The sequence below is a fragment of the Hippocampus comes genome, unplaced genomic scaffold, assembly GCF_001891065.2.
Source record: "Hippocampus comes isolate QL1 unplaced genomic scaffold, H_comes_QL1_v1.1 scaffold22, whole genome shotgun sequence".
In the NCBI taxonomy this organism is placed as follows: domain Eukaryota; kingdom Metazoa; phylum Chordata; class Actinopteri; order Syngnathiformes; family Syngnathidae; genus Hippocampus; species Hippocampus comes.
In genome coordinates, this window is record NW_017806175.1 from 6,434,526 (window position 1) to 6,462,298 (window position 27,773).

The 27,773-nt window shown below is 45.1% G+C and overlaps 1 protein-coding gene and 5 non-coding genes across 7 annotated transcripts; 5 read left to right on the top strand and 1 right to left on the bottom strand.

Annotated features, from left to right (window-relative positions):
- Window positions 1-27,773, bottom strand: crocc2 (ciliary rootlet coiled-coil, rootletin family member 2). Of its 2 annotated transcripts, none has more exons than XM_019897141.1 (36): window positions 27,603-27,773; window positions 26,237-26,357; window positions 26,061-26,155; window positions 22,149-22,310; window positions 21,862-21,945; window positions 21,697-21,791; window positions 20,928-21,072; window positions 20,278-20,384; window positions 18,986-19,192; window positions 18,313-18,388; window positions 18,081-18,170; window positions 17,890-18,009; window positions 17,612-17,811; window positions 17,217-17,357; window positions 16,814-16,958; window positions 16,605-16,751; window positions 16,214-16,444; window positions 14,667-14,860; window positions 14,082-14,209; window positions 12,931-13,100; window positions 12,681-12,848; window positions 11,532-11,666; window positions 11,309-11,452; window positions 7,083-7,321; window positions 6,125-6,284; window positions 5,537-5,704; window positions 4,339-4,672; window positions 4,167-4,282; window positions 3,390-3,501; window positions 3,171-3,325; window positions 2,495-2,917; window positions 2,083-2,232; window positions 1,587-1,748; window positions 1,179-1,361; window positions 930-1,043; window positions 1-530 (listed from the first exon to the last, which is right to left on the bottom strand). In XM_019897141.1, the coding sequence occupies exons 1-36, from the start codon at window positions 27,660-27,662 to the stop codon at window positions 345-347; spliced, it is 5,667 nt and encodes a 1,888-aa protein (XP_019752700.1). In that variant the 5' UTR covers window positions 27,663-27,773; the 3' UTR covers window positions 1-344. The 2 variants fall into 2 exon arrangements, with proteins under 2 accessions (XP_019752700.1, XP_019752701.1); XM_019897142.1 differs by lacking the exon at window positions 27,603-27,773 and adding an exon at window positions 27,176-27,219.
- Window positions 12,222-12,293, top strand: trnap-agg (transfer RNA proline (anticodon AGG)). Its single transcript has one exon. It is a non-coding gene; the product is annotated as a tRNA-Pro (tRNA).
- Window positions 24,141-24,212, top strand: trnae-uuc (transfer RNA glutamic acid (anticodon UUC)). The gene has a single exon. It is a non-coding gene; the product is annotated as a tRNA-Glu (tRNA).
- On the top strand, window positions 24,435-24,506 carry trnae-uuc (transfer RNA glutamic acid (anticodon UUC)). Its single transcript has one exon. It is a non-coding gene; the product is annotated as a tRNA-Glu (tRNA).
- Window positions 24,762-24,833, top strand: trnae-uuc (transfer RNA glutamic acid (anticodon UUC)). The gene has a single exon. It is a non-coding gene; the product is annotated as a tRNA-Glu (tRNA).
- Window positions 25,070-25,141, top strand: trnae-uuc (transfer RNA glutamic acid (anticodon UUC)). Its single transcript has one exon. It is a non-coding gene; the product is annotated as a tRNA-Glu (tRNA).

The following is a 27,773-nucleotide window of genomic DNA, read 5'->3' on the forward strand; positions in this document are numbered from 1 at the left end:
TTAATGGGTCAGCATGTTGTGAGAGACACTTCTGTCCCACGCGGAATCCCACCCCGAGATATAACCCAAAAGCCACCGCCCCCCCCCACCAAAAAAGCCACACAAAGAACAGTGTAAAAATGTCAAGAAAATCGGACAAAGGGGAGTCAAATAAACATCATATTATCTTTCATGTCCACTTGAAAAGCTTTTCAAAGCCCGACCGTAGTAAAGGATACGTTACTAGGTACATCTTTTAACAGGTAACTCATAACTGTATCGGCACATGCATTTTTGACAGTAGTGGCGCCAAGCCCGGTCATGACTGATAAGCTTGATGGCCTGCACCCATGTGGGAGTGTTTGTCATCCAGAAGAATCGAACAGTTCGTCCCGTCCAGTCAGTCCAATGTTGTAAACAAAAGCATCTTTGTTGTTGTCCACATGTGGCGGTCGCAACATACTTGAGTGCGCGCTGGGCTGCAGCATCTTGTGGACGCAGGCCTGTCGCCTGCGCGTCTCCTCGTCCAGCTGCTGCTTTAGCGTGGACACCTGCGCACCAGATAGTACCTTCATGAACTGAGGACTTCAAAATAAAGCTGCAGTCTAAATCGATGATTAACGCCAAAGAGAGTTGAGATTTTCTAGTCGGGGTTTTCTGACATTTCCTATTTGATTTCTCACAGAAGCCTGGATTTTTGCGCTTGCTACTATTTTGAACTGTTCACAATTCCCTCTACCTGAGGCAGCACACACCTGCCACTATTTAAAATGTCTCTGATTCGGCCCAAATAAAGCTCAGTTGCTCTAGTAGGCTTTTCCTGACAATTTTCACTTTTTTGGGGGGTTTTCAGACTTTTCAGCTGTTCATCTATCTATGAAAAGGAACGGGGCATGATCCAAAGCAGAGCACATCATTTGCCCAGCATCTGAAGTACAAGTGGTGCTGACCTGCAAGGCTGTCACCTGGTCCTGCCTCTCCACCAGCCGCTGCTCAAGGCAGACTCGCGATTTTTGCGTCTCCGAGGCGACCGCCTCCTCTATCCTCCGCCTGTCCGTCTGCGCCTAACCACACATCAGCACACGTGCGAAGAAGAAACCAAACAACGACACTGACGAATGAAAACAATCAGGAAGCTCATCACGTATGCTTACAATGCTGTTGACTGCGATGACTATTCCTGCTGTTTTTTATCTCACCTTCTCCAATACCTTCTTGAGAGCACTTTTGTCTTTTCCCAGCTGCATCATAGCTTTTTCCGTGTCGGCCTTTTGCGCCACCTGGAGGTTCTTCACCTTGCTTTGCAGATTCGACAACTTGCTCTCCGGCCGCTCAACGCTTTCCTGCGCCGCCTGTAGTACCGTATGTTGCCAATTCTGACACTGTGATGGGTGCAAACGGGTCTTATATTTACTGGGGGTTGTTGCATTGGCTCACAAAAACTCGGTAAAGCCGGCCGGGTGTCCTCCATGGCAAATTGTCAGCCTTTCAAATTGCCATAGAGAATACCTTAACCGTTCTCAATTTATTTTTAGGTTTGGGGCTGAACTATAGTGGCGTGTCAGCCTATGAAAGCCCCCAGGAAGACGGCAGAATGTGCAACTTACATTTTGTTGGTGTACAGCACAGATCGCCATGCTGATTTCATCTGGTGCTTTGTGACACTTAGCTTGGGATGTTTCAAGAGAATTGATGCATTGACTGTCAGCTACACCAGCAATAACTGCAGATGAAGCTGATGAGCTCTGGCCAAGGAGGCGTTTCACCATCTGCCATCATGAGGTACAAAAATTAGCATGTGTGAGTTTTAAGTTTTTATGTATATTATGTATCAGGTTTCAATGTTAATCCTTGTTGCCCATTTACCCCTGGGGCGATTTTGCAACATTTTTTCTAGCTTAAATTTAGGCGAATAAATATACAAGTGGTAAAATCATGGTGGTATATCGATGCTAGTTTGGCTAGCTCGTCCATATGAAATTCCCACCAATTCCTGTTGGCCTCAAGATAGATTTATCAAGTTAGGTGGTTTGGTTGAATATGCAACGTAAAGTTACCTAGGCGAGGAACCACCGTACCTAATAACGTTTCTCATGTTCTAACCTGCTGCAGGCTCTTGTTGTGTTTGTCTAGCTCGCAGTTTTTCCGCTCTGAGTCCTCCTGTTGCCTCTGAAGTGTCCGACTGCGTTCCGTCAGAGAGCGGTTCAGCTTCTTGCTCTCCCCCAGGGCATCTCGGCTTTCGTCCAGAAGATCCTGTGACGTCACATGTCGGGACGTTGGGATCAAAGCTCACACTGTTCAGGTTAGTGATATGTTCAGTGTCACCCGGAATCAAGTCGACGCACAAGAGCTGCTCTCCATTGAAAGGAATGGAGAATTTGAAACACGTGTTTCAAAATAATTTTACTCGGTCACCATTTTAAGTTAGGGCTTAGGTTTAAAATGAATGGCAATATTGAGAACACAAACAAAGATCAAACCGAGGGTAACACTTTTCATGGCGGTAAGGGAGGACCTGCAGGAGTCGTCGTTCCGTCTCGCTGTCAGTCATGGTTCTCTGCAGCTGCTTCAGGTTCTCCTGCAGCGCCCCCTCGCTGCTGCGCTGCTCACCCAGCGTGGCGGTCAAGGCTCGCACCTGCTCACCCAGCTGTCCCTGGCGCCGCTCGGCCCGGGCCAGCGCCGCGCTCTGGCGCTCCTTGCCGGCCCTCAGCGCCGCCTCGCTCCCTCTGAGTTTCCTCGAGACCTCGGCCAGCCTCCCCCGTAACGCCGTTGTCTCCGACTCCAGCTCAGATGCACTTTGGCGGGCGCGCTGCAGTTCAGCCTCCAAAGAGCACCGATCGAGCTCCAGGAGGACTATACGACTTTGGGCTTCCTCCAGGGCTTCTTTTAGTCTCTCATGTTCCGCGTGTGCTTGAGCTTGGGAGCAATCCATCGTTTCCTTGAACAGAATCATCAAAGTGTCAGTCCAGAGCAGGGACGGGCAACTGGCGGCCCGTAGTTGTGCATCAGAGATGAAGTCAAGAAAATAAATAGTGCCTTTCAGTTAAAATAGGAAGCAGATTCTTGGTCACTGAATTTAAATGCAAACCTATTTGTGTAGTTTGCTTTGAGACGCTATGAGCAATGAAAGATTTCAACTTTAGTCGCCACTATAAGACCGATGGCCTGCATCCTGCTGTCCGAATACGCACCTTGAGTGAATTCGACTCAGCCTGCGAAGCGAGCAGGGCGGACCGCAGCTGAGTCGCCTCCTCCTCCAGGCCCATCTTGTCGCGCTCGGCTGCTTCCCGGTGCATAAAAAGTGAGGTCTGGGATTCGCGCAGTCGCTCTTCCATCTCCCTGTTTCCTGCAAATAAGAATTGTGTTTGATTTTTAAGGGGCGCTCAGGTGAACGTGCATACACTCCCTACCGTCTTTCAACTGCTTCAGGGACTTGTGAAGTTTGGTCACCTCGCTGGCCGACTTGTCCTTGAGTGCTGACACCTGCTCGCTAAGAATGACTCGCTGGGCCTCGGACTGATCCTGAAAACATCCACAAATAGACCTTCTCTAATCCTAAAGTACAGCGGTGACTTGACATACGAGTGACTCGACTTTGAGTTTTCAACATCCAATTTTTTTTTTTTTTTTTTTTGCTTTGACTTTTTGCTGGATGGTTCACTATAAGCGGCATTTTGGCTGATAGTTCACAATTCTGCAAAAAAGAAGCTTCGAGCTGTCTATTGCTGCTTACAGTTGAGGTTTACTGTCAAAGTAAACCTAAAACAAAGGCAATTACAACTTGTGTATTTCAAACAATCAATTATGCAGATTAGCCCTCAAGTCCACTAGCTAACGATATGCTTTGTCATGGCAATTACAATAACCCGTCCCTGTTCCGGCGCCGCACGGCCTCTGGCTGACATCCGTCCCCATTCCGGTGCCCTGCGGTGTTGCTGTCACGTCGTTTTGTGCTTTTGTCATGGGTTTTTGGTTGTTACTTTGGTTTATTGTGGTTTTCAGGATTTTGTGTTTTAGATTTAGTTTTTGCAGTGTACCCCTGTCGGTGTGTTTTTTTTAAGGACATTTTGTGCAGTACTCCCTGGCTCTCCTGCTTTTTTGGGTCTACTACCATCACGCATATGTGACAATAAGATCGAGCCTGCATTCGAGTTTACGATTCGACCCGGTGAAAAGTGACGACATACTCTTTCTCTCCGTGTGTCCCTGAGTTCTCTCTGGAGTTCCTGCAGGCCGGCCTGGATGAAGTCCAAGTCCAGTTCTTCATCAGCACAGGACGTGGAGATGCCGTCTCCCGCCGAGCCTGCGGCGAGCGTGTGTAAACCTCCTGACAACCGCATGTAAAGCAACAAGACAAACCTTGAAGAGGAAGTCTCCTCCTGGGAGACGACAAGCGGAGACGGCGCAGCGTGGAGCCCACCGCCAACACTTTGCGCTCCAGCTGGCGCCTCCGGCCCTCGCTCTCTCCCAGTCGTTGCTCCAAGTCCAGGGCGGCGGCCTCTGCGCGGCCCAGCCGGGCGTTCACCTCGCCGGTCTGGAGGGCGGCGTCCTCCAGGGTTCGCTGCAGCCGGGTGGCCTCGTCACAATGCTTCTGGTCGGCCAGCTGCTGCTGGGCTTGTCGGGTCTGCAGGAGCTCCCAGCCCTGACGCTCAGCCTCCTCCAGCTCCAAGACGCGTCTCTGCAGGGATGACACCTGGTCAAATAGAACAGAGCTGCAATTACATTTGGCTGGTAAAGCGCAGTAATTCTTAAAGGGTACTACGTGAAGTTCATTTGTATTTCATTTACATGACAATACATTTGCATTCGGTGTTGAAGAACTGTAGTGTTTGTTTCATTCATTTAGCCATTTTGCCGAAAGTCGCTGTATTAAATATAAAAAAAAATCCATCAATTAATAATAATCGAATAATTGGATAAAATTTGATTTTGCACGGAATTGCATAACCATTTTCCCCTCCGACTGCTGTTCATTAAACAATTATTGGTGTTTACTTGATGTTGTTCAGAGATTGAAAACACGAAACATTGTTTGGTGATTAAAAAACATGAAACAACAATTAAGCGACACCGCACAAGATTGATGATTCTCTCACCAACCTTGTTGAAACGGATTCAGTTACTCTTTCGGTCATGGTATGCCAAAGTAAAAGCGGATGTTCGCAAATGGCTTGTTTTTTACTAATCACAAACGATTCAACAGACTGCTTTCACAAAGGACTCCAGATAACAGAGACAAATGACAGTTGAGAGGCTGAAATCAGAAAATTTTGAGTTCAACCACGGCTCTCAACGATTCCTCGATTCTTAAAATAGTTGTCGATAAATTTGCGAATTGATTTAGTTGCCCATTTGTCGATTAATTTGACACCTCAAATATATTCTAAATACAATTTGGAAATGAGCCTGTTACTTTATGATTACAATGAACTATGTTCCGTGGGCATTTAATTTTTTTTAACTAATCCATGAAACATCGAGTCCATCTTTCCAAGACATCCATTCACCCTGGCCAGAAGTATTGATCCCTGGATCAAAAGCAAAATGTGGGCAATACCTGCTTGCTGGCTGCATCTCTGGCTGCCTCACATTCCAACACTCTCTGCTTGAGGCTGAAGGCTTGGCGTCGCGCGTCTTCGTGCCGTTGCTCCTCCTGACAGAGTTGCACCTGCAGCTGCTTCAGCTCTTGCTCCTGATTCTGCTTTTCACCTTCCAGGACCTTCACCTGTGATAGTCAAGCTTTGTTTTTTGTTTTTTTTTTCCTCTGACTAATTTCAGACCACCTCCAACTCTCAAAATCTTGAATATCTTGAATAATATGTGAGACATTACTCCACCTTATAGCTTTGGGATCATGATTTAAAAGTTATTGTAACATAATTCTGACATCCATACATGAATCATGTCATTTTGTTTATTTTTTCGAGAATTAATGTGTCTTCAAGGGGGTCTCAAACTTACAAGGGAGACATTTTCCGAGGACCATCTCAAAACACTAACGCCAAATGACAAATAAACATCTTCAATCTTGAAGATAAGGATAAACACTAAAGAAGTGAGTACGGCTCAGAAATGATGTCGTAACTTTTCCAACTGTGTGCAAATGAATTTGAGGTGTATTTCACTTCGTGTCGAGGTTTCCGACCTGTCTGCGCATCTCCTGGTTCCGTCGGCGTGCCTGCAGCCGTGACTTCTCGATCTCGCGCATGCTGCTCCTCAAGGTGGACGCCTCCCGCTGCATGGAGGCGCTGCGCTCTTCCAAGATGGACAACTGCTGCTCACGCTCTTCTGCCGCTCGCCTCAAACTGATGGGAATGAGAATTAGAAGATTGGTCTAGTGGTATGATTCTTGGTTAGGGGGTGAGAGGTCCTGGGTTCAAATCCCAGATGAGCCCTCCTTTAAAGAACCTATGGTGATGAGTACGAGGGTTTTTGAACATGGTGGCCCATGTGACAAAAAAAAAAAGTAATTCAGGAAATGAGAGCACTTGTGGACCAGCGTTACGTTTCGAGCTGAGTGACAAACGTATTGGAGCTAACACGAGCATGGTTGACACGCCGTGGAGAGATGTCATCTGGTGGCGCTTTTTTATTGGCTGCTGCCAAATGACATCACTTCTAGGTGACACGCAGTAAAAGGAACGCGGGTGCCAGACGACTGTTCCACCTTCCTTCTTGCGGCAAATGGCCGTGCGATCATACTGAAATAAATACATTCAAAATCAACACCAAAAGCCCGCCCGAGTATTAAATCAATTGCCAAAGACAAAAATGAAGGACATTAACGTTATCACCATAACTTAGTTTTCAATAGTTTTGGAAATGTGAAACGTAGTTTACGTTAGTTATCGTGGTTTTTTGAAACACTCTCGTTTTTATTTTATTTTGTAAAATGTTTTTTTCAATTTTAGTTTTTCTTATTACTTTTTTTTTTATTAACTATAATAACCTTACTCTGTACACCAGAATCCCGCACCAAGACCAAGTAACCACCCATGACAGCGAATGACCCGATTACTTGTCACACGGGCAGCCATGTGTTGAAGTCTCGTTTCGAACGCAGCATACACAAATGACATCCTGGAAACAATGAGATTCTTCACCTGCTGTTGTCGCTCTCTGCTCGCTTGACGGAGGCTCTGAGCTCCTGGTTGGAGGCGTGGATGGCTTCCTTTGCACTGGTCTCATCCTCCAGTAAGCGTTGCAGGTTGACGGCCTCCTTGCGCTGCTTCTCCCAACTCTGAGAGCTCTCCTGGAGGGACCGCCGGGCATCGGCCAGCTCCCTCCAGGCTTCTCCCAGTTGCTCCTTGGCGTCCTGCAGCTGAGCCTGAAGAACCTCCACCTTCCACATGTTGGTCAAGGGTGGACAACATTATAAACGTAAAAAAGTAGAGGAAATTGTTGCTCATAATTAAACACTATTCAACATATTACAGTAATGTATCTGATTACAGTGAAGCCCACGCTATCAAAAATGTTCAAACGAGACAAAAAATATTGTCAGTACAGATTTTAAGACAATAAATACTGGATTCAATTTCCATTCCTTCCGATGGGGAAACCAAATAGGTTCCACTGTTCAGGTTCTGGGTGTGTTGGTTCATTTTGTGGAACAAGGTCAAAAATGTTGAGGCAGCAACTTGGGGAAAAGATGATGCCGATGATAAAAAGTAAAAGTAATAAGGAGTTGAATTTCAAGTCCAAATGGGTGAATGAGCTCATGTAAACAAAGCAGAGTGAGCACATGACCTATATTAGTATGTATTTATTTCTTTTTTTTATATTTATATTTGGCTCCAGGGGAGGACGGGGCTTATCAGGGCCGGGGGCTAAGAGCTGTTTGGGCACACGGCCAGCTTGCGTCTCCTCGCTGAGCTCACGGTGTCAAGAATCCACAGAGCAGCGTGATAAACAGCAGCACACCCCCTGAACCTCTGAATGTGTGGGGGAGGAAGAGGAGGCCACACAGGATGATTCCTGCTCATAAACGCATGTGAGGAAGAACAAGCTGATCCGACCAATTAGCCTTTATGAGGAACACTGGACAATGCAGTCCCCAAAAGCACTTTTACACGGCAACATGTACCGGTATATGTATCACATAGCATTGAGTAGACTCACACAAACAAAAAAGCCTCAAGAAGCCATGTCTGAAAAGACACATGAACTCTGTCATTTGACTCAGTAGCGCACTCGAGATAAAACTTGAGTCAGTGATACACTTCAGATATTTTGCTTCTTACAAAATCATCCCCTAAGGTCAGTTACGCAAGTAACGTCCAATTTTGCATACACGTGCATGAGAAGACCCACAAAATAGTCTCAAGAAGCCAAGCCCGAAAAGACACAGAAGTCATTCACTTTGATTTGAAGACACTTTTTTTGACTCAGAAATGTACTGATTTTAGAAGATTAAAAAAAAAAAGTCAGACCCCAGACCACAAAGCCAGTTGTACTTAGCAACAGTAAATTGATATATTTGGTACACAGGTCTATAATCAGTAGGCCTGTAATAAAAGTGTCCAGAAGCCATGCATAAAAAGATTTAGGATATCTTCCATATTGATTTGAAGCAGCAATTTAACAGTACAATTCAAGGGTTCTTTGAAAAACAAACTTGGAACCATGCACAGTATCTGGACACGTGGACAAAATTGCAAAGAATTAAGAGTTTTCATCATTGCGTGTGGGCGGAGTTTGGCAGCAGTGTTTGATGACTTGCCATGAAATATGAAACTCTAGTTACACCATAATTGAAGAAAATTTAGCTTCGAGGGTACGTTTACCTTCGCAACATAAAACTTGATGGGTTGTGTCTATCATGAGTCGAGCCACAAAAATGGCGAAAAACACAAAACAACTCAGCAAACATATGTTTCAAGCTATTACTTTCGATTACATTACATTTGAGCAGGTCCTTCAAAAATAACTTCCGTCCCTGTTCTCCATATTTCATCCGACTGCCACCAAACTATATATTTTTTAGACAGATGGCTGATGGTTTAATTATGTCACATTTTAGTTTTCTGCATTGCTTGTGGCCGGCCGGATCTTGGGAGCCAAGTTGGATAATTCGCCATTAAAACAGTCAACTCTATTAACTCCACAAACGCCTCGTGTGTGATAAAGGTCCCGCCCTGAAAAGAATCGCCGGCGCGACCAACTGGCAGAAATCTCTCACACACCCCTGAGACCTGAGGGTGTGAGGGTTCCTTCATCGCCGCCCGCGGCTTTAATTTTATATGACTTTCGCCCCCCCCCACCCCCGCCCCCTCCCTCTTCGTCAGGATGAGATGGGGCAGTGTTGTGTTATGCGGATGAGAGAGGAGGGGAGAGGTGGGAGTGGGGTTGAGGGTCCCGGTGGAGCCAGCCTTTTGCTGTTACAAGGAGGAGAAAATAAACAGTCAGCCGCCCCCATTACTGCTGGCTTATTTACACAAGGGGTTAACACAAACTTTTGATTTCATAATACAGTACCAGGGACCCCCGATCCCACCGTTGTCCCGTCGCCCCTCCTCTTACTGATGCTGTCCAGCTTCTCCTGCTGTGCCACTCATATGCAAATGACGTCAAAATCAAATGAATGACGGGCCATTGTTTGGATAATGCTGAATGTTGTGTTGTGGTGGTTTTGGGAACCAAACGTGTAAAGCAGGAAACATGTTTTTGGGGGGGGGGTTTTGTCATTACATCATGAGATGCAAGTATATTGACAGAGCAACTCGTGTTCGGTTTTCATCAAGGCTTTTCATTTGAGGTATGATTCATTGTAGAGTGAAAATAAAAAAAGGACTTGTGCGGACAAATAAATAGAATGTCACACAAGGACAAAGACAACATTGAGCAGTGACCAAATGTCAGACTCTACTGCGGGCAAAGAACCATTGAGAGGGGAAAAAAAAACCAAAACGACAAGTAATGAGGCAGACCAGGCGAACTAAAGAAGTCACACATCTCTTGAGAACATATACAGGGACACACACAACATTATGGAGCGACCACATTTCAAAATCTATTGGAAGAAAATGACTATCTGTGACAAATAATGACAAACCTAAAGTAATCAAGCAGACTTGCCTGAATAAATAGCTCTTTGGATTAAAAAAAAACATGGAGGTACACAGCTCTGTGGACTAACCACCTGCTAGGAGACTAGCAGTCACATGATGAGAAGACACATGATGAGAAGTGAGGCAGTCCGGGCTGTTTCTAAAGTCCACAGAAGGTAAGCATGGATGCACACAACACTGTGGAGCGACCACGTCAAACTCCACAAACAAAAATAGGGCCTCTTTCGAAACAATGCAGTCAAATCGCAAAAACCAAGGCGTCTGCCCAGAACAAATACGTGGCTTATCTATATGGAACATAAACACAAATGCACACAACCTTGTGTGGCGAACGCATGTCACAATATTGTGGGGAAAGCAAACTCCTACGGAAAAATGCGCTGATATGGCAAAGCAAAAACAAAAACGAAAAACGAGGAAGACTGGCTGGAACAAATAAGTGTCGTAACCTCTCAGAATATAGATCTAGACTCGCACAACATTGTGGAGCGACCGCCTGTCAGAAACCAGAAAAGCGAAATGTCCCTTAACATGGCGTCTCCAAATCGCATAAAATACTGCGCATGGATCTGCTTTTCAAGCAGTTCACATAACTGTGGGAACCCTTCCAATGGTGGTGTTGGTCTGGCTCGTCTGCACTCATTTGCTACAATTTGACAGATTGAAGACAAGATAATCCCCTCTCCTGAAAGACAAATTTTGCTGCGAGATAAACATCTGTTCTTTTGGAGTGTCTAAATCACGGCACAGTCAGCCTCCTTTCGGCTTTATGAGCTGACTGTGAGCTCACTGCTACGCTAAAAGGACCCAGCGACCTGTCTATTTGTCAAAAAATAACGGCAGTGTTGATAGTGGGCAGCAGATCTCCTTTTGTTAAAAGTTTTCTTGTTAAAAAAAATGTTCAACTACAATAACCATGAAAAATATGTAACACGTATGCCAGGGTATGTGTTGGCCATGTTAGCCAGTTAGTTAGTCTTTGAGTTATGTAAGGAATTCCGAGTCGAGGCCTCCTCAGGAAAAAAAGTATCCAAAATGGAATTCCTTCTCCCCGGTTCTTGTAATGTTTGTAATTGATGTTGTATCCAAATAAAATTCCACTGCACCGAACTTGTTTCTGGGTGCTCAATACAACAAATAAGATTTAAGAAAAATAATGGTCGAGCATAACCATTCAGGGCTGAGTCGTACATCCGTCTCTATAAGAGCAGGAAGTATAACCAGAAGAAGCACAACCCCACTCAACAGAATTTCCTGACCTGGCGCTGGGCTGCCTGCTGCTGTTTGTCCAGCTCACGCAGCCTCTCGCGTCCACTCTGCTGGGCCGCCTCGTGCGAGTTAAGCGACGCCTCAAAGTCTGCTCTCAGCTGCTGCGTCTCACGCCGCAGGGCCGACATTTCATTCTGGAAAACAACAACAAGAAGAGGATGTGCGTAGTTAAATTTGGGGACGCTTTTAGGATGGAAGGATGGTGACGGTGACCTTGTCCTGCTCTTGTGCGACGAGCGCTTCCTTCCGAGTGAGCTCCAGATCGCTGGTGACAGAGTTTAGATCCTTTTGGAGGGCAGCAAGCTTCTCCAAAAGGGACACGTTCTCCATCTCCTTCTGGGACAAAGTCTGATCACCACAAACACATAATCACCACTCTTATCGAACATTCTCTCTATTTGTCACGATACATTCGAGTCAAGTCAAATCAAGTCAACTTTATTGTCAAATGTGCTACATGTGCAACATACAGCACAGATGAAATTTCTTTCCTCAGGAGAGAGAGGAGCCGCTGCGGGTGCCCGCGACGCCGTTCCTCCCTGTCATTAAAGCGCCATTTGGCTTCTTGGTCTTGATATGATCATTCCATCCATCCATTTTCTCATCCGTTCATCCTCACAAGGGTGACCAGCCTGCCGTGCATGTTTTTTTGGAATGTGGGAGGAAACCGGAGTACCCGGAGAAAACCCACGCAGGCCCGGGGAGAACACGCAAATTCCACACAAGGAGGCCGCAGCTGGAATTGAACCCGGCACCTCTGCACTGTGAGGTCGACGTGCTAACCACTGGACCAGCCGATACTGGAATCCCAGCTTCAAATCCTTGGGAAAAAAAAAAAAAAAAAACTCACTTCACTGTCATGCCGTCGCCCATGTGACAAGGTGACCATCAGAGGAAGGATGTGGCTCGTTGGTCTAGGGGTATGATTCTCGCTTAGGGTGCGAGAGGTCCCGGGTTCAAATCCCGGACAAGCCCTCCTACCCGCTCTTTTTAACATAATGGCCTACGTGACAAGTGACGCAGTTTTACCCCTTTAATCCATGACTAACAAATTCCAAGCCCTCTTTGAAATGGGTCTTCTCTCACAAGCAACAAGCAAGGTGGCCATCTTACACTATCTGTGCTCGGGTGTTATTCTTGCCTTTGGGTATCAGAGGTCCTGCTTTCCAATCCCAATTTTTGTGGTGGCAATTGTTACACGGTGGTCCATGGGACAAAAAAAAGTGTTGTGGCTCATTGGTCTGGGGGTCTAATAACCTCATCCTACTTCACTACCTACTTTCCCAGCCAAACTATCTTCCTATCACTCTAACTATCTACCTATCTACATCCCTTCCTTTTATTCCCTTTTGTCCTTCCTACCTGCTGTTTCTCACTGTGGGCTTTCATGATGCTCCTCTCGCAGTCCTGCTGGGCTCTGAGCATCTCCTCCTTTGCCTTCTGCACCTCCTCCCTGCTGCGCTCTGCCAATTCCTGGTTGAGTGAGCGCAGCTGCTCCTGCTGCCTCGTCATCTCCAGAAGCTGCTGCTCCTGTAGACCCCCGCCGCCGTGTGTGACGCCTCATCATCGTCTTACGGTAGCATCACTATCGTCCTTTTCATCAGGGTCAAACCTTCCGCCTGCGTTCGTCCTCCAGCTGCTCTCTGTGAAGCTCGTCGCTGTTCTTCAGGCTCTGCAGGGCCTTCCTCTCTGCTTGGAGCAGTTTCTCCTCCAGGTCGCTGCGCTCCTGCGCAACCTGAGCAAGCTCACGTTCAGCATCCAAACGCACTCGAGCGACATCACCTGCGCAAAATTATGGCTCGGAAATGTGGTCGAAATTGCACAAATTCTCTCGGATGGGCGTGTCTTTGAAGGGTCCCTGAACATCATTGAAATGACCCTAAAATGGCTTCTTTGAATCAACACAATACACTTCCTGTGTCTTTTAAGGCATAGATCTAGATTTATAACCTACATTACATTTAGAACCTACAGTCAAATCACACAATGCTCCTTGAAAAACTATTAGTTTGTGGGTAAAGTTCCAAAGGTTACTGACTCTTAAAGAAAATGTTTTTTCTTTATTAACCCCCCCAGGGAATGTTACTTTCAACTTGATAAGATTCCCCTAAGACTAAATTTAGAGTCTGCAGTCCAAAGACAAAAGGGCCCTTTAAATGTTCTTCGTCCGGGGGTAAAATTCAGAAGGTTCCTGAATCATTCGAGACAGTTGAATTGCCCCCAGGGGACAAATAACGGTTTTAAACTGAAAACAGATAGACCCCCAAGCAAAGCCTTCCCTCTGCCTTTATGAATGACCTCAGAAGTAAATATAGAACTTGCATTCAAAAAAAACAATGGTGCTTGCTGTAAAAGTTTCTGATTCCCAGGAAATTAATTCTGCGGTGGAAGAATGCCAGTGAAAGACATTTCGAAATTACTTTCTGCCGTCCAAATACACAATATTGCTTTAAATGTTCTTTGTTCCTGCATAGCTAAGGTACCTGCATGGAAAAAAAAAAGATGATCCAGGACGTGTAAGGTGGCTTTCACATTATAATGTCATGTTTATGACACCATGGTGGGATTGATGTGCTAGGAAAGTCATCTCCATACATGTGCAGCTGTTGCAGAGCTCCTACATAAAAATCTGGTTCTCTTGTGGGCCCTTTGGAAAGGCTCCATGGACAGAGGGGGTTGGCACGTGGGTGAGGGTGGGGTAGGGGTTACAGTGTGTTTGTGTGTGTGTGTGTACATATATATGACGGAGGGGGGTCTACTCACGCGTCAAGGCTTCGTTCGCCAACATCACGCTGCGCCGCTCGGCCTCCACGCGACGGCACTCGGCCTCCAGGGACGAGGCCAGCTCCTGGCTCTGGAACAAGCTGGTCTCCAGGGACTGATTCTCGGCTCTGGAAGTACAAGCACAGACAGAGGCTACAATCTTTGGGGGCAATGTTGAAATGTCACTATTTTTGTCTCTTAAGATGTTTAAAAAAAATTCGGCAAAAAAAAGGAAAAAAAAATCGACCTAGCTAACATCCAACCATCCATTTTCCGATCTGCAGGAGTACCCAGAGAAAAACCACGCAGGCCCGGGGAGAACATGCAAACTCCACACAGGGAGGCAGGAGCCGGAATCAAACGCACAACCTCTGCACTACGAGGGTCGACGTGCGGACCACTGGACCACCGGGGCACCCCAAGCTAACATCTGCTAATTAATCATCCATACGATTAATCAGTCAGGCCCTAGTATTCAACAGTTACCAGGATATTTTTTCTATTGGCTTGCATACATTTCACTGGGCCGGAACTAAGTTTAAGCAATGAAATTAAAATCGATATTTGCTTTTCTCACACACAAACCTGAGTGCCAGCAGCTCCTGCGCAAGGTCGCAGGTTTTGCGCTCGGCCGAGCAGAGTCGGACTTCCAGGGCCGCCTTGTCCTTGGCTAGATCGCCTCTGTCAGTGGCGACTCTCTCCAGGGCCGCCGCCTGCTCGTCCAACTGCCTCCTGCTCTCGCAAAGCTCCTCGGATGTGCTCTGCACCTGCCTGCTCACCTGCATGCACAGAGACATCATTGCAGTACACGTAACGATTGCATTTGAATTTGTGCAGTTCGAAGAGGTCTACTTCACACGGGGATCATTTTGTAGGGCTATAGTGAATTTGAACCGCAGGAAATATTGTCTAAATGCAGTTCCAGGAACAAAAACGAGCATTTGCATTGTGGGAGTTGAACTTTTCAGAGGTCCAGAAACTTTTTTTTTTTTTTTTTTTTTTTTGGTGGTGTGGGGGGAATACAAAGTCTGTCCATGAGAAAAAGGACAGAAAAATCGTGCACTTGCATGGAGCCGTAACACAATGGCTGAGTTTTTAATGGACCTCAGCACCCTCTCATGTTTATTATATCATTTCGAGCACGGCAGAAGGTTTAAAAAAGCAACAATCAGCGTAATTTGATTTCCATCCAGGCTAAATTGAAGTCAAAGTAAATATTAGCGCACCGCGTCTCCCGGCTCGGGCTGGATGACACCCAAGCTTTTTCACATTTATTTTCACAGCTCCCTTATCTCAAAGTGTTTGGATGGAATTTGTCCATTTTGTTTGGTTTGTTAAAAACTACCTGAGCTCAAATGCGGAGGTCCTGCTCGGGCGATAATAAAGCAGGAGAGGATTCTTGTCATTCTTCCGCGGGCAAAGAATGAGAAGACTTTGGCGGTGCAAATTTACGAGTCTCGAACTTAAAAAAGCACTCTGACGCTCCATTTATCTTCCTCACATTTGTGCACTATTCTTTCTCCCTACTGCCTCATAAAATACTTTTAATAGCACTTCAGGCTTAAGAAAATATCAGTTATAAAAAGGCAGTAATGATACGTAATAGAATGAAAGTTATGTACTGGCCTTTGTCTCTGCAGTAGCTTAGTTTGTTGAGAAATGCAGACCTTCACCTTTACAGAAATATGACATTCAGGAATGACAGATTTTTTTTTTTCCATGTAATATATTTGAAAAGAAAATTTGCAATAGAATGACAAAATCATGAGGACGTGTTTGTCTCGAAAAGGGCCAATATGACACTGAATGGCAGCTTCAAACCAAAACAAGGTTCCTGTGTCTATTCCAGCTTGACTTTTTGAGACTTTTTTGTGAGTCTCCAGATAAACAGGTCTACCAATTTTCATGTTTCGAACTTGTAGTGGCTTCAGGGGCTGAATTTCCCAAATTGTGGGGTCACCTGAAATTGGCCGTCGCAAACCAAAATACTAGATTTCCTGCATCTTTTCGGGTTAGACTGCATCAGACTTTTTTGTGGGTCCACTCTTGATCGACATGTCTACCAAACTTCACATTACCAAGAAAAAATGGCTGATTTTAAAAATATTGAGTGCCGCAACTCCAGGACGTACCTGCGAGTGCTGCTCCAGGTTGTGTGCATTCTCCTTCTGCAGTCGGTCCAGGTCGTCTTCCATTTTGCGTCGCAAGTCCCACAAAATGCCCTGTGAGCGCTTTAGGGATTCTTTTTCCGCCAGAGCATTTGTCTTCTCCCGTTGTAGCTGGGCCACCTCTTCCCGGGCCGCCGCCCGCTCCACTTCCGCCTCCCGACGGCGGTCACCAAGCTCCGCCTTCTCAGTTTCGGCCTGAAACGAGGGACACAACAGGACACGGTTAGGGCGAAATCATTTTCAGCCCACTTATGTGAAATGGAATCCTTTCTCTCCGCACAGCTGATGACCTCTCACGACATGGATTTTTCATAATTTCAGTCTTCTTTCATTGTCGTTAACGTGGCTTTCTAACCTGCAGTAGCAGGCGGTTAAGCTCCACCTTGTCCTTGGCCAGGCCCTCACTCAGGGCCACCATCTTGGCCAGGGAGTCTTTCAATCCCGCTTCCTGGTGGTGCAGCTTGGCCACTAGCGCTTCCTGCGTCGCGCTGCGACACTCGGCCTGTGTAAAGAAGCGTCATTGTGGTCAAACCGTGTATAAGGACACAGACGTGGTGGTCGAACCTTGGTGAGAGCCAGAGCCAGGCTAGCCTTGTCCTCCTCTAGAACCTCCTTCTCCAAGCCCGACCGGCTCAGCGCCTCCCTCGCAGCCACCAGCTCCCGCCGGAGGTCCGAGTGCTTCCCCTCCAGCTCCTCCAGGCTTTGCTCACTGGAACATAAACGCATTTTCTCATGCCTTTGTGTCATTAGACAAACAAGAATAATCGATCTGGCCTTGAAATGATGGAACGCCACAGGCGACCATGAATCGGGGACAGAGCTGGATCCCCCAAAAAAACTTTCATTTCATTTCAAACTCATCGTACGACAATAAATGGCTTACAGATGATATGAATTGTGGAAAAATGCATAAAAAGTCTCAGGACGCTAGCATGTGGGTGTGTGAATTTGTGTGTATGTGTCGCACCCTTGCTGGACCTCGGAGCGCAGCCGTGCCAACTGCAGGTCGGCATCTAGGTGCTGCCGTCTCAGGGCCTCCAGCTCGCTGCGCTGGGAGTCGCACTCCTGTTGCACTCTTGCTAAAAGCTGCTCCACACCACACTTCTCGCTGGGAACAAAGATGAATAGCATAGTGAAGGGCTACCGGGTTGATACATCTGGAATGACAAATTTGCTCAAATAACAATCTAATAATATGCTATTGTTATTTGTTCATAATGAATAATATTCGAAACAGTGATCCATCTGTTGCGTTTTATATATTTTAGTCCATGTGGCAAGTTATGGGGTTAGTAGCTCTTCAGAGTGGCTTGTCGCTCAACACGTGACAACTTGTCTTTATAGTGAAGGTTAACGCGGTACCTGGACATGACATCCAGCGAGGAGCGGTATCTGTCCCTCTCCCGAACGGTTTCCTCTAATGCCTTTTGGACCTCTTGGCTTTCCTTCGTCACTTGCCGGATCCTCGCCTCCAGTTCTGTCTTGTCCGAGTCACCCTGCTGCAGTCGACTACGCAGCAAGTTGGCTTCTTTCAGTGAGGCCTCCAGATGACTACAAAGATCCTGGAAGATTGTGTGGCTTTTCTACCATGCAAAGCGGAATTGTTTGTGATGGATAATATCAGGAAACGGGAGGCAAACCTGAATTTGTTGCTTGTGCTTGTCGAGGGCACCCTGCACAGCCATCAGTGTGGCGATGCTTTGTGGAGAACAATCAAGAAGACCTCCAAACGTGCCGCCGTCACCTTCATTGGACACCATCTGGTGATCCATTATGGACATTGTTAGACTGTGGATGTTTGTACACATTGAACATTTTTTTTTATTCTGACCTGGTGGACCTTGCAGAGTACTTTGTGCAGGGTTTGGTTCTCAGCCTTGAGGACTTCCATCTCTCCTTTGTCCTCGCTTCTGCTCGTCTCCTGAAGGGTAGACCAGGCAGGTCAAACAAACTGCAAACTTAAGCCTGACCTTGTCCAGATGGCAGCTGCTCAACACCCCCAAGTTGATGAAAGCCTTGAGAACAGCTAATTCAGCGAATCTAACCCCAACTCAAAGTCTCACCATCCTGTCCAGGCTGGCGTCCTTCTCGCTGTTTTGGCTGCGAAGGTGCTTGACTGTATCCATCAGCTCCATGAGCCTGAATCAGGAAAAAAAATTACATTGTCTTGTTTGGTTGAGTCCTATTCCCAATGAAAAATGTAATTTGTCATTCCAAATAGCTTCTGAATACTGAATTCTGAAAAAAATCTGCGGCTTCACTCTATGCCTTTTCCGTTGGCTTCGTCTTCTGGTACATCCTGTCGTGCTGTTTTTGACTGAAGCTAATCGAATCAAAATCTGTTAATCAATCAATACAACCGTCTCTGAAAAATCTTGGCTTGACACAAAACGGCACAGCCTCTTTGAAGATTCGTGCACCCTGTGATGATAAACATGCATGCTGGATTTGCTGAAAAATGGACGCATTCGTGGTGGGTGTTAATATTTTTTTAACTCTCCAGAAGGGGCACTACTGAGATGCTCCCTGAAAATATACCAATTTTCACCAGGATGGAGAGGTTTGCAAAATGTTCTGTATATGTTAAAACACTCCATTATGTGATTATTTTACCCCAAATACAAGAACTAAAGCAAAACCCAGAACAGAAGCCTCAAGTAGGAGGCATAAAAAAAAAAAAATAAAAATAAAACATTTTCATTGTTCAGAGAAAACAGGCTCCTTCCTGTTCTCTACCTGGAGTTGAGTTCCACTTTCTCGGCGTCCCAGCAGCCCTGAAGCTGCATGGCTTCTTGGAGTTCATCCTTCAGCTGCCGCTCCAGCGCTGACACATCCACACCACCGGAGGCGCTCTCCTGCGCGGCCTGGGTCTCCAGATGACGACAGGCCACTTGAAGCCGCTGGCCGGCGGCGACGTACTCGCTGCGCATATCAGACAGTGTCCTGGATGACACATGAGAGATATTAAGGGTAGCGCTGCTATTTATTTGTCTTTTACCCCGACCCCAGTGGGGCAGGAAGTAATCGTACCTGTCTTCGATGTGAATTTTACGGAACGTCTGTGTTAAAGGGAAGAAAGGAAAGCTGGGACAGGACTGTGAAGTTTAATACTCAACATTTCTTTATGTCATCCAGAGGTGCCCAATACGTCGATCGTGATCGACCGGTAGGCCGCGGACTGGTCCCAAGTCGATCGCGAGGGGTGGAGGGGGAAATTTGTGTGTCTGTGTATGTGTTATTAAATATTATGTATTTTTGTGTTAGTGTACACTGCACCCTAAGCATCCCATCAGTTTCACTTTCATAAAAAAGTATTTAAAATAAAACAAAATAAAAAAGCAGATCACCTTTAACCTAGGGCAGCGCATGATTCGCCTCACCGGAAGTTGTTAGCGGTCAACGGTCTGCAATTGCAGCTTGTGATCAAAGCTGTTGTGATGTATCTTTTTTTTATTATTATTATTCTCATTCAAAGTTTGTTTCCATGTACCATTCAAAGAAGGGGAATCTGGAGTTTTCCGCACTTAACACGCTGCAAAAGTGCAACATTTCGGTGTTTAACTATTCAATGGTGCTTTGGGATACAAGGGACGACGCTTATGAAGCTTTTCGAGATACGAACTGTCATTCGGCTGAATTTTCACTTTGACTACAAATAATTGAGTACAAATAATTTAAATGGAACTCTTTCTACATGCTTTGCATCATCATTTGTGTTCATTTAACTCTTGCTTAAAGGGTTTGAAAAAAAAGCAACTATCGATGTCAACCATTAGCATGTCAATGCTATTTTCAGTTACGTGTTAGCTTTAAGCTAATGGACGTTCTTATAGCAACGTTATTTGCTTGATTTTAAAAAACAACTACAATGGTCTTTGTTTTAGATTTACTATGACTTACTTTTCCAAACTGTTGCTTGTTGTGAAGTGAGTTGGGTCGGCCAAACACCGACATGGTTAAAAACTAATTTTCCGTGTGAAAGGGGCTCGTGAGGGATTGCATGTGCTTTTTGTTGACTGCACACTCACCTGTCAGCGAAGGTCCTGAGCTGAGTGAAGGCGGTCCTCAGGGAGGCGGCCTGGCGCCACAAGCTTCTGACGTGTGCCTGCTCCCGACTCAGGCGGCAAGACGACGTCTGCAAAGGGGGAGCGTATGTGTGTGTGTGTGTGTGTGTGTGTGTGTGTGTGTGTGTGTGTGTGTGTGTGGGTGTGGGTGTGGGTGTGTGAGAAGTGGGTTGCAGAGACGTTAGTGAGAGATGGCACCTCTCATGTTATTGTGATTCCAAACAGACGCTGTCCTGGAAGTGAGCTGGCATACACACAAGTCATTGGATTTCCCTGAATAAACACACATCCAACATTTACGGCAACAAAGGGGGCCTCTTAAACACCACCCTTCCACCATTGCGACTTGGAATGTTTTCAAAGGAAAAAAACAACGGGAGAAATAATGCGGGAGTGACTGTTTGGCTATGAATGAGATTACTAAAGTTAACCATTGAGTGATCCTGTGGACATTTTGTAGTTTGTACGACACTGGCTCGCAAGTTTTGATTTTCACGTTTTTCTACCAGATGCTGCAACTCATTTGCCATTCAAAACATGAGCGAAAAATGATTTTTTTTTCTGTTTTCGTCAAGTTTGGCCTGCAGAAATAATTTCAATAATATGCTGCTCACCTCGTGAACGTGGCGCAGGCGCGTATCGCACAGCTCGGCGTCCTGACGGGCCTTCCGCAGGCTTTCTACCAGGCCCTGGTTGAGGGCGTCTGCCCTCTCCAGCTGTTCTCGCAGAACACAGTTGACTTGGCCCAGGCTGCCACATCTGGAAATACGACAACGGCAACTTAGCACATCTGCGTTAGCTTAGCTCAAGTCAGATGCATCCTGTTACATGTGTTGATGCGATCTGTTTGCATACATGCTGGATGATGTTTTCTATTACCTAATGATGTTTGTGGTGGATTTGCGCAGCATTCGAGACAACTGGGATTTCGGAAATATCCAATTTGGAATTTATGGGGTCTGACATCAAAGACCTCCGAGTATCCGTAAACAAAAAAAAAAAAAAACATGGCTGAGGACCTCAGTAATGTTTTGAGTATTTGTTTTGCTTATGAATTGAACAAAAATTTGGTCAGCTTCAAATGGGAAATTTCCAAATTGATGGCTTCCTGTCAAGGTTTTCATGACTAAAACTGCCCGTCACAAGTGATAAGCAAGTCTATTTCATTTTTGAAAGCAGGAAAATTCCTGCTGCAATATGATTGGCTGCTTGCAGAAGTCCGTAAACAAGCCGTTTTATTGAAGATAATTAGAGGGGCCGGTGGATTTTTTTTCCGCCCTCTTTCTCTACTGAGCAGAAAGGGGAGGGGTGAGCAGTTGCACACATGAAAGGGGAGGCGAGAAGTGACGAAGACGATCGATGGATTAATGTGCATTGGCCGACCTTCTCTGTTCCTCCTCCAGTTGAGCGATCTTGCTCCGGATGCTGATGTTGAGATCTTGCACCTGACGTTGGGCTGAGTCCTGGTGGGACTGCAGCTATTCACATACACATACATAAACAATGGTTGGTTTTATGTATACACAAGACAGATATGTTGGTACATACCAACAGTCGCATCTTCTCCACGTCGGAGGTCTTCTCCAGGACTTGTCCTTCCAGCTGGCCACACCTGCCCTTGTACTGTAGGACCTTGAATGAAAAATCTGGATTCAAATTGAGGTACATACTGTATAAAAACTCATTTCGGCATTTATTTCATCGCCTTGATGTTTCTTATTCAATTTGAGTCTCTTATTATATTTTATGGAGTACTGCTACAGTACTCCATAAAATGGATATCAAAGCTGTGGAAAAAAATGCTCAGACTGCTTAGCATCTGTGCGTTTCTTCACCTTGGTCTGGAGCCTTTGGACCAGCTGGACCTGCTTCTGCTGGGCCTCCTGGAAGAGAAGAAGCCTCTGCCTGTACCCTCGATCCTGCACCGCCTGTTGCCGCGGCAACAAACTCTCTTGGTCCGAGTCTGCCGGTGACGGCATGCTCAGCATATGATCCAGCTGGATGGCGAGAGAATTCTATTGTGTTTGGATCAGTAACAAAGTGGTTTAAGATGCTCCGTGTTCATTAGGGTTCGGGTTTGTGGAATAGGGTTTTATATGGCATGGCTTCTGGGTCGAAGGTGACTTCTTCAAGTTCAAGTCAACTTTATTGTCAAATGTGCTACATGGGCAACATACAGCACAAGATGAAATGTCATTCCTCTCAACCACAGGAGAGAGAGGAGCCGCTGCGGGTGCTCGCGCCGCCATCAAAAGAACAGTTTGTGCTAAAGTCAACAAAAAAACAGCAGTGGGCAACCTGCTCTACCAACTGAACCAAGGCCACCCAGCAAAACCAGCGTGTTGTTGTTGTTCTACTAGATGATGAAACCAGCAGACCAGCTATCACCTGGTAGGGTCCCAGGATCTTGTGTGACCTTGCTGGGCAGCTGTGTCTCAGTTCATAAAGCGAGTTGTCCAATGACTGAAGCGTTAGCTGTTTCAATCTTTGCTGTTTTGTTTTGCAAGACCAGTTCGAAAAGCACAACAATAAGTTTTTGCTGGGTTTTATTTTTTTAAGCAGAGTTTAGAAACAGTGGCCATTCACCACATTGGTTCTTTGCCATTCGAGCTGATCACATGACCGGGTTTAAAGGTTTCAAAGTGACAACATTCTGGCAAATTTGTACTTCAGTTTGATTCTGAAAGTTAAACAGCAGGGTGGGGAATAAGCTGCTGGAGAGTCAATCGCACGAACGTATGTTGTTTTTTTTAATCGAGCACAGAAGCCTTGATGTCATTTCAGGACTCAAAATGGTTGCTATGGTTGCTTTTGATGCCGCACCCTGGGCGTATGCGCACGTTTCCAACGCCCTCTTCGCCTTTGGAAATATGCTTCGAATTATCTTTTTTTTTTTTCTAGATACGTATGATTTGTGCCCCTCCTCGCCTTTGTCTCTTCTGATAAATACTTGAAGGAGTCGCTTTGATGTGGCTGCCAGCGAGCAAGCGGAGGCTCGTCCGGAGGCCCCCAAAAAAGCCTTTGGTGTCGTTGCCAAGCCGAGATGGCCGCTGGTGCATTTTCGTGACGCTCCTTGCGAGCAGCTGATCGAACCTCTCAGGCCGCATCTGCCACATCTGGCGGGCCGGCTCAGCCGCCGTGCAAAAGTTTGGACCAGCTGCTGCCATTTTTTTTTCTCCTCAAGTCAAGGGCCTTAATAAAGGGAATTAATGGAGCGTGCTATCTGGAAGATTCTTAAACACAGATGGAATGGATGTCATCGCTGAGTGCTGGCTGGGAAAGCTGGAAAGATTCTGTTTTATCCAAGAGGAGACTGAGGGCCATAGCAGAAAAGTGGAGACTGCGGAGTCCAGAGCGAAGGCAACAGCTGTTTTGAGCAAAACAAGAGTCACTCTGTTTGCTGGGAATACAGATCTGCTTGAGTGATGAGTAAATGCTTTGGGGCAAAGCTTTGAAAGTGGTTGCTTTTTATTGTCTTTCTCGGTTTTTACCAAGTGGCCCAAATTTGACTCCTGGGATGGGAACAATTTGACGATGAAGTTGTCATTTTTAGTGGTTAGGATTCCTGGTTTTCACCCAGGCAACCAGGGTTCAAATACTGTTGCGGGTGTGGAGTCTCCATGTAATTTGCCATCTTGCAGAGAAAAAAAACTACACTTTATACGAGGAAATAATAAGTGTAAGTGATGTAGTACACCACTGTCCGTTAGTGGTTTGGATTCCGGCCCCGACTCCAGTACGATAGTGACCATTTTGGAAGACGAGAAATTGGGCCGTTCGAAGTCCTGGTTCGGTGAGGAAAACCTTCCTCAAGGCGTCTAATACTGTCCCATATGGTCTAGCGGTGAGGATACCTGGTTTTCACCCAGGTGGCCCGGGTTCAACTCCCGGTGTGGGAACAGACAACTAGCAGAAAAAAGCCAATATTTAATATAAAAAAAAAAAATCCTCTATTTTGGAAAAAATAAGTGTAAGTGATGTATATCACTGTCAGTTCGTGGTTTGGATTCTCAACTCCAGCACGAAATAAATCTTGCTACCATTTTGGTAAGAGGGAGACATTTGGACAATTAGGACTCTTGATTCAGTGAGGAAAACTTACTAGAACCAATCACGCTTCGTCACATATGGTCTAGCGGTTAGGATCCCTGGTTTTCACCCAGGTGGCCCAGGTTCAACTCCCGGTATGGGAACAGCCATCTGCCATCTTACTTTTGATAATATCGCAGAGTAAAGCCAATACTTTATACTTGGAAAAAAGTCCACTATTTTGAAAACAATTTGTGTTAGTGATAGATCCCACTGTCCGTTAGTGGTTTGGATTCCTGGCTCGACTCTAATACGGAAACAAATCTTACTACTATTTCGATGATTTGGGAAAGAGGGCATTCGTCCAATTAGGACTCTTGGTTTGGTGAGGAAAACTTACTAGAACCACTCAAGCACTGTCCCATATGGTCTAGCGGTTAGGATACCTGGTTTTCACCCAGGTGGCCCGGGTTCAACTCCCGGTGTGGGAACAAACATCTTGCAGAGAAAACTCAGTATTTTATACTCGGGCGGTGAAAAATAACTCCACTATTTCCAAAACAATAATTGTAAGTCATGTATACAACTGTCCGTTCGTGGTTTGGATTCCGGGCCCGATTCCAGTACGCAAACGAATCTTTCAATTTTGACCATTTTGGGAGGGCACAAATTGGTCCAATTAGGACTCCTGGTTTGGTGAGGAAAACCTAGAGTTACTCCTGCACTTTCCCATATGGTCTAGTGGTTAGGATCCCTGGTTTTCACCCAGGTGGCCCGGGTTCAACTCCCGGTATGGGAATAGACACATGCCATCTTACCTTTGATGATATCGCAGAGTAAAGCCTATTTATTATTCTTCGATAAAAAAAGTACACAATTATGAAAACAACAGCTGTAAGTGATTGCTTCCATTGTCCAGTAAAGGCTTGGATTCCTGGTTTTGGTCTGAGCCCAAGTGTAATATGTGTGTCAGAATTGCACAACAACCTAGCGTATACATCTGGTTGCTAGCAAGGACTTAAATGTATCCCCATGAGGTAAGTGTAAACATAAGTGTCAAACTAATGAACTGACTTTTATAGTCTGGTTGAGCAGACAGAATGCGTGCAGTGTTGTCACAAACGGTGACTTTGTGTGGCAGGTTAAAAAAAAGGACCTTTTTCTACACCGTGACGGCAGGAGGGGAGGGGGGACACGAAGGAGACGGCGGTCCCCACAGGGGGAGCCTTCATGGACTCCGTCTTTCGCAAAAGCTTTTACAGTTACATTCACAAAGGGTTTGGTAATCGTCGTCATTCTAATGCCGAGTCCAAAATGCCCCCTGAAGTCCAACAAACGTCCAAAATTTTCGAAGAAAGTTTCGAAAGTCAGAAAAATCTTTGGACGTCACATCTTACATATTCCTGCTACTAACGTTAAATTTCACAGAATTACACAAAACAATACAAGGTTGGTTTCAAACAAAGTTTAGTTTAGATTCTGACTTGTTCTCAAGAAAATGTGATTTTGCTCTCATAGTCAAAGTAAGAGTCTCTTCTTTTCTTGTATTTTTTTTTATGACTTTTTGTGTTGGGGGGGAATATTTTGTCATAGGATTACCAGTTTTTCAATGACTCTTCAATAAACTCTCCATGAAATAACTTAAGTCCTCCACTTCCAGGTTTGAGTGACATATTTTCCATTTCTTACGAGTGAAGTTTTAGAGCGCCACTTGTTACCTTCTTCGTGAGGCTGCACTGTTTGACTTGCTCCTTACAGACCATCACAGTCAAAGAATCCGCATCCTGTAGGTTCTCCTCCATGGCTGCCTTATCTGCTACCAGGAAAGCAAATAACACCAAAAATTCACTTTTTCCCCCAAAGTGCTTTTGGAGTCTTTGTCTTGCCAACCGACCGTCAGGCAACTCGGCCAGGTTCCTGGTGATAATACGGTGGATGCAGGTTGACACCGGTGCCGGTGCAACTCCGGAGTTCGGTTCATGGCTCTCAAAGTCAAGCAAAGACTCCTCTAATTTCTGCAATTCATTGACAGCGATTAAAAATAGGCATTTTAAAATGTGTTTGGGCTCATTTAGGGTTAAACATTTGTAGATGCTCGTTGTCTTGCAGGAGTACTCATTTATTTGATATTTAAGATCCACATACAAAGTATCAAGGTGGTTAAAGTGGAACTATTTCTTGTGCCATTCCAGAATTGGAGGACATTTTCTGTTCCCCCTCATGAAATTTTCAAAAATTCCATGCACAGACTACACAAACATGCACTTGTGGTGTCAATTATAGTTGTCCCGAGACCAACTCTATCTGTCGTAAGCGTGATTCCTAAATATTCTTTAAAAAAAAATATATATATTGTTTTGCCTTGTCCCTCCCTGCTGATGAACAACTTATATATTAAATCTAACAGATATTTTATTTATTTATTTTGCGTTTTCCTTGTAATTGTTGACATATAATTTTAGTCATCTCAAGGAGGACATCAAGCTAATTGGTCTAACCACGGGTCATTCTAAAGTCTCCCCTATTGTTCATTATTTGTCAATGTTTTCATACTTGGATAATGTGTCGAACCACCACAATCATGTTTCTCATATTGTTTCATTAAAACATTAATATTCAAAATGTCCTTTTTTATATACGACGGTACATTTATTCTTGTTGTTAGCATGGCAATTAACAATTAGCACGTACACTTGAACGTCTGCACATGTTAAACTGTTTCGTTTTTTTGTTTTTTTTTTGTCAAATGAGTGATGTTTCTTAGAAGAACACGACTCACAACATATAAGGCAAAAAAAGTTAAAACAGCTATTGTAATTGATATAAAACTCACTTGAAAATTGATTTTCGAGGACGCTGGAACCGGGAAGTCGAACGCGGAAGTTGTCTTCATTTATTTCCGCTGCTGTAAATAGCCGGTAAACTATTATAAAAGTAATTATTTCGTTCATAAATAATTTAATCGTGGTGGTTGTTTTAGTGATTTAAAAGTCGTTTTAAACAAATGCGACACTGAAAAGTCACTAATTACCAACCCAAAGTTACGAGACGGCGCAAATATTACAACGCACTACATGCGATGTAGACGCGCAACATTTTACAGTAATCACGAATTAACATTTACCCACACACGTTTAAAAAGCAAAGTAAAGAAATAAATTATTTCCAGTTGTATATACACGCTTAACAAATGAATACATTTTGTAAACCTCAACAATTCAATAATGAAACAAGCTGTACAAAAATAGAAGTTTACCAACCTGAATGACAAGGTCCAGTGTAGGTGAATGTGTGCCGTCTTCCTCCAGCGAGGAACTCATATCACCCACGCAACCCAAAAATTGGATTAAGAAAATACTCTTAATAAAATTAAGTAGAACAAAAGTTGTTGGTCAAACTCTTTCGTCGGCAGCAGAGATTTTGGCGTCCCT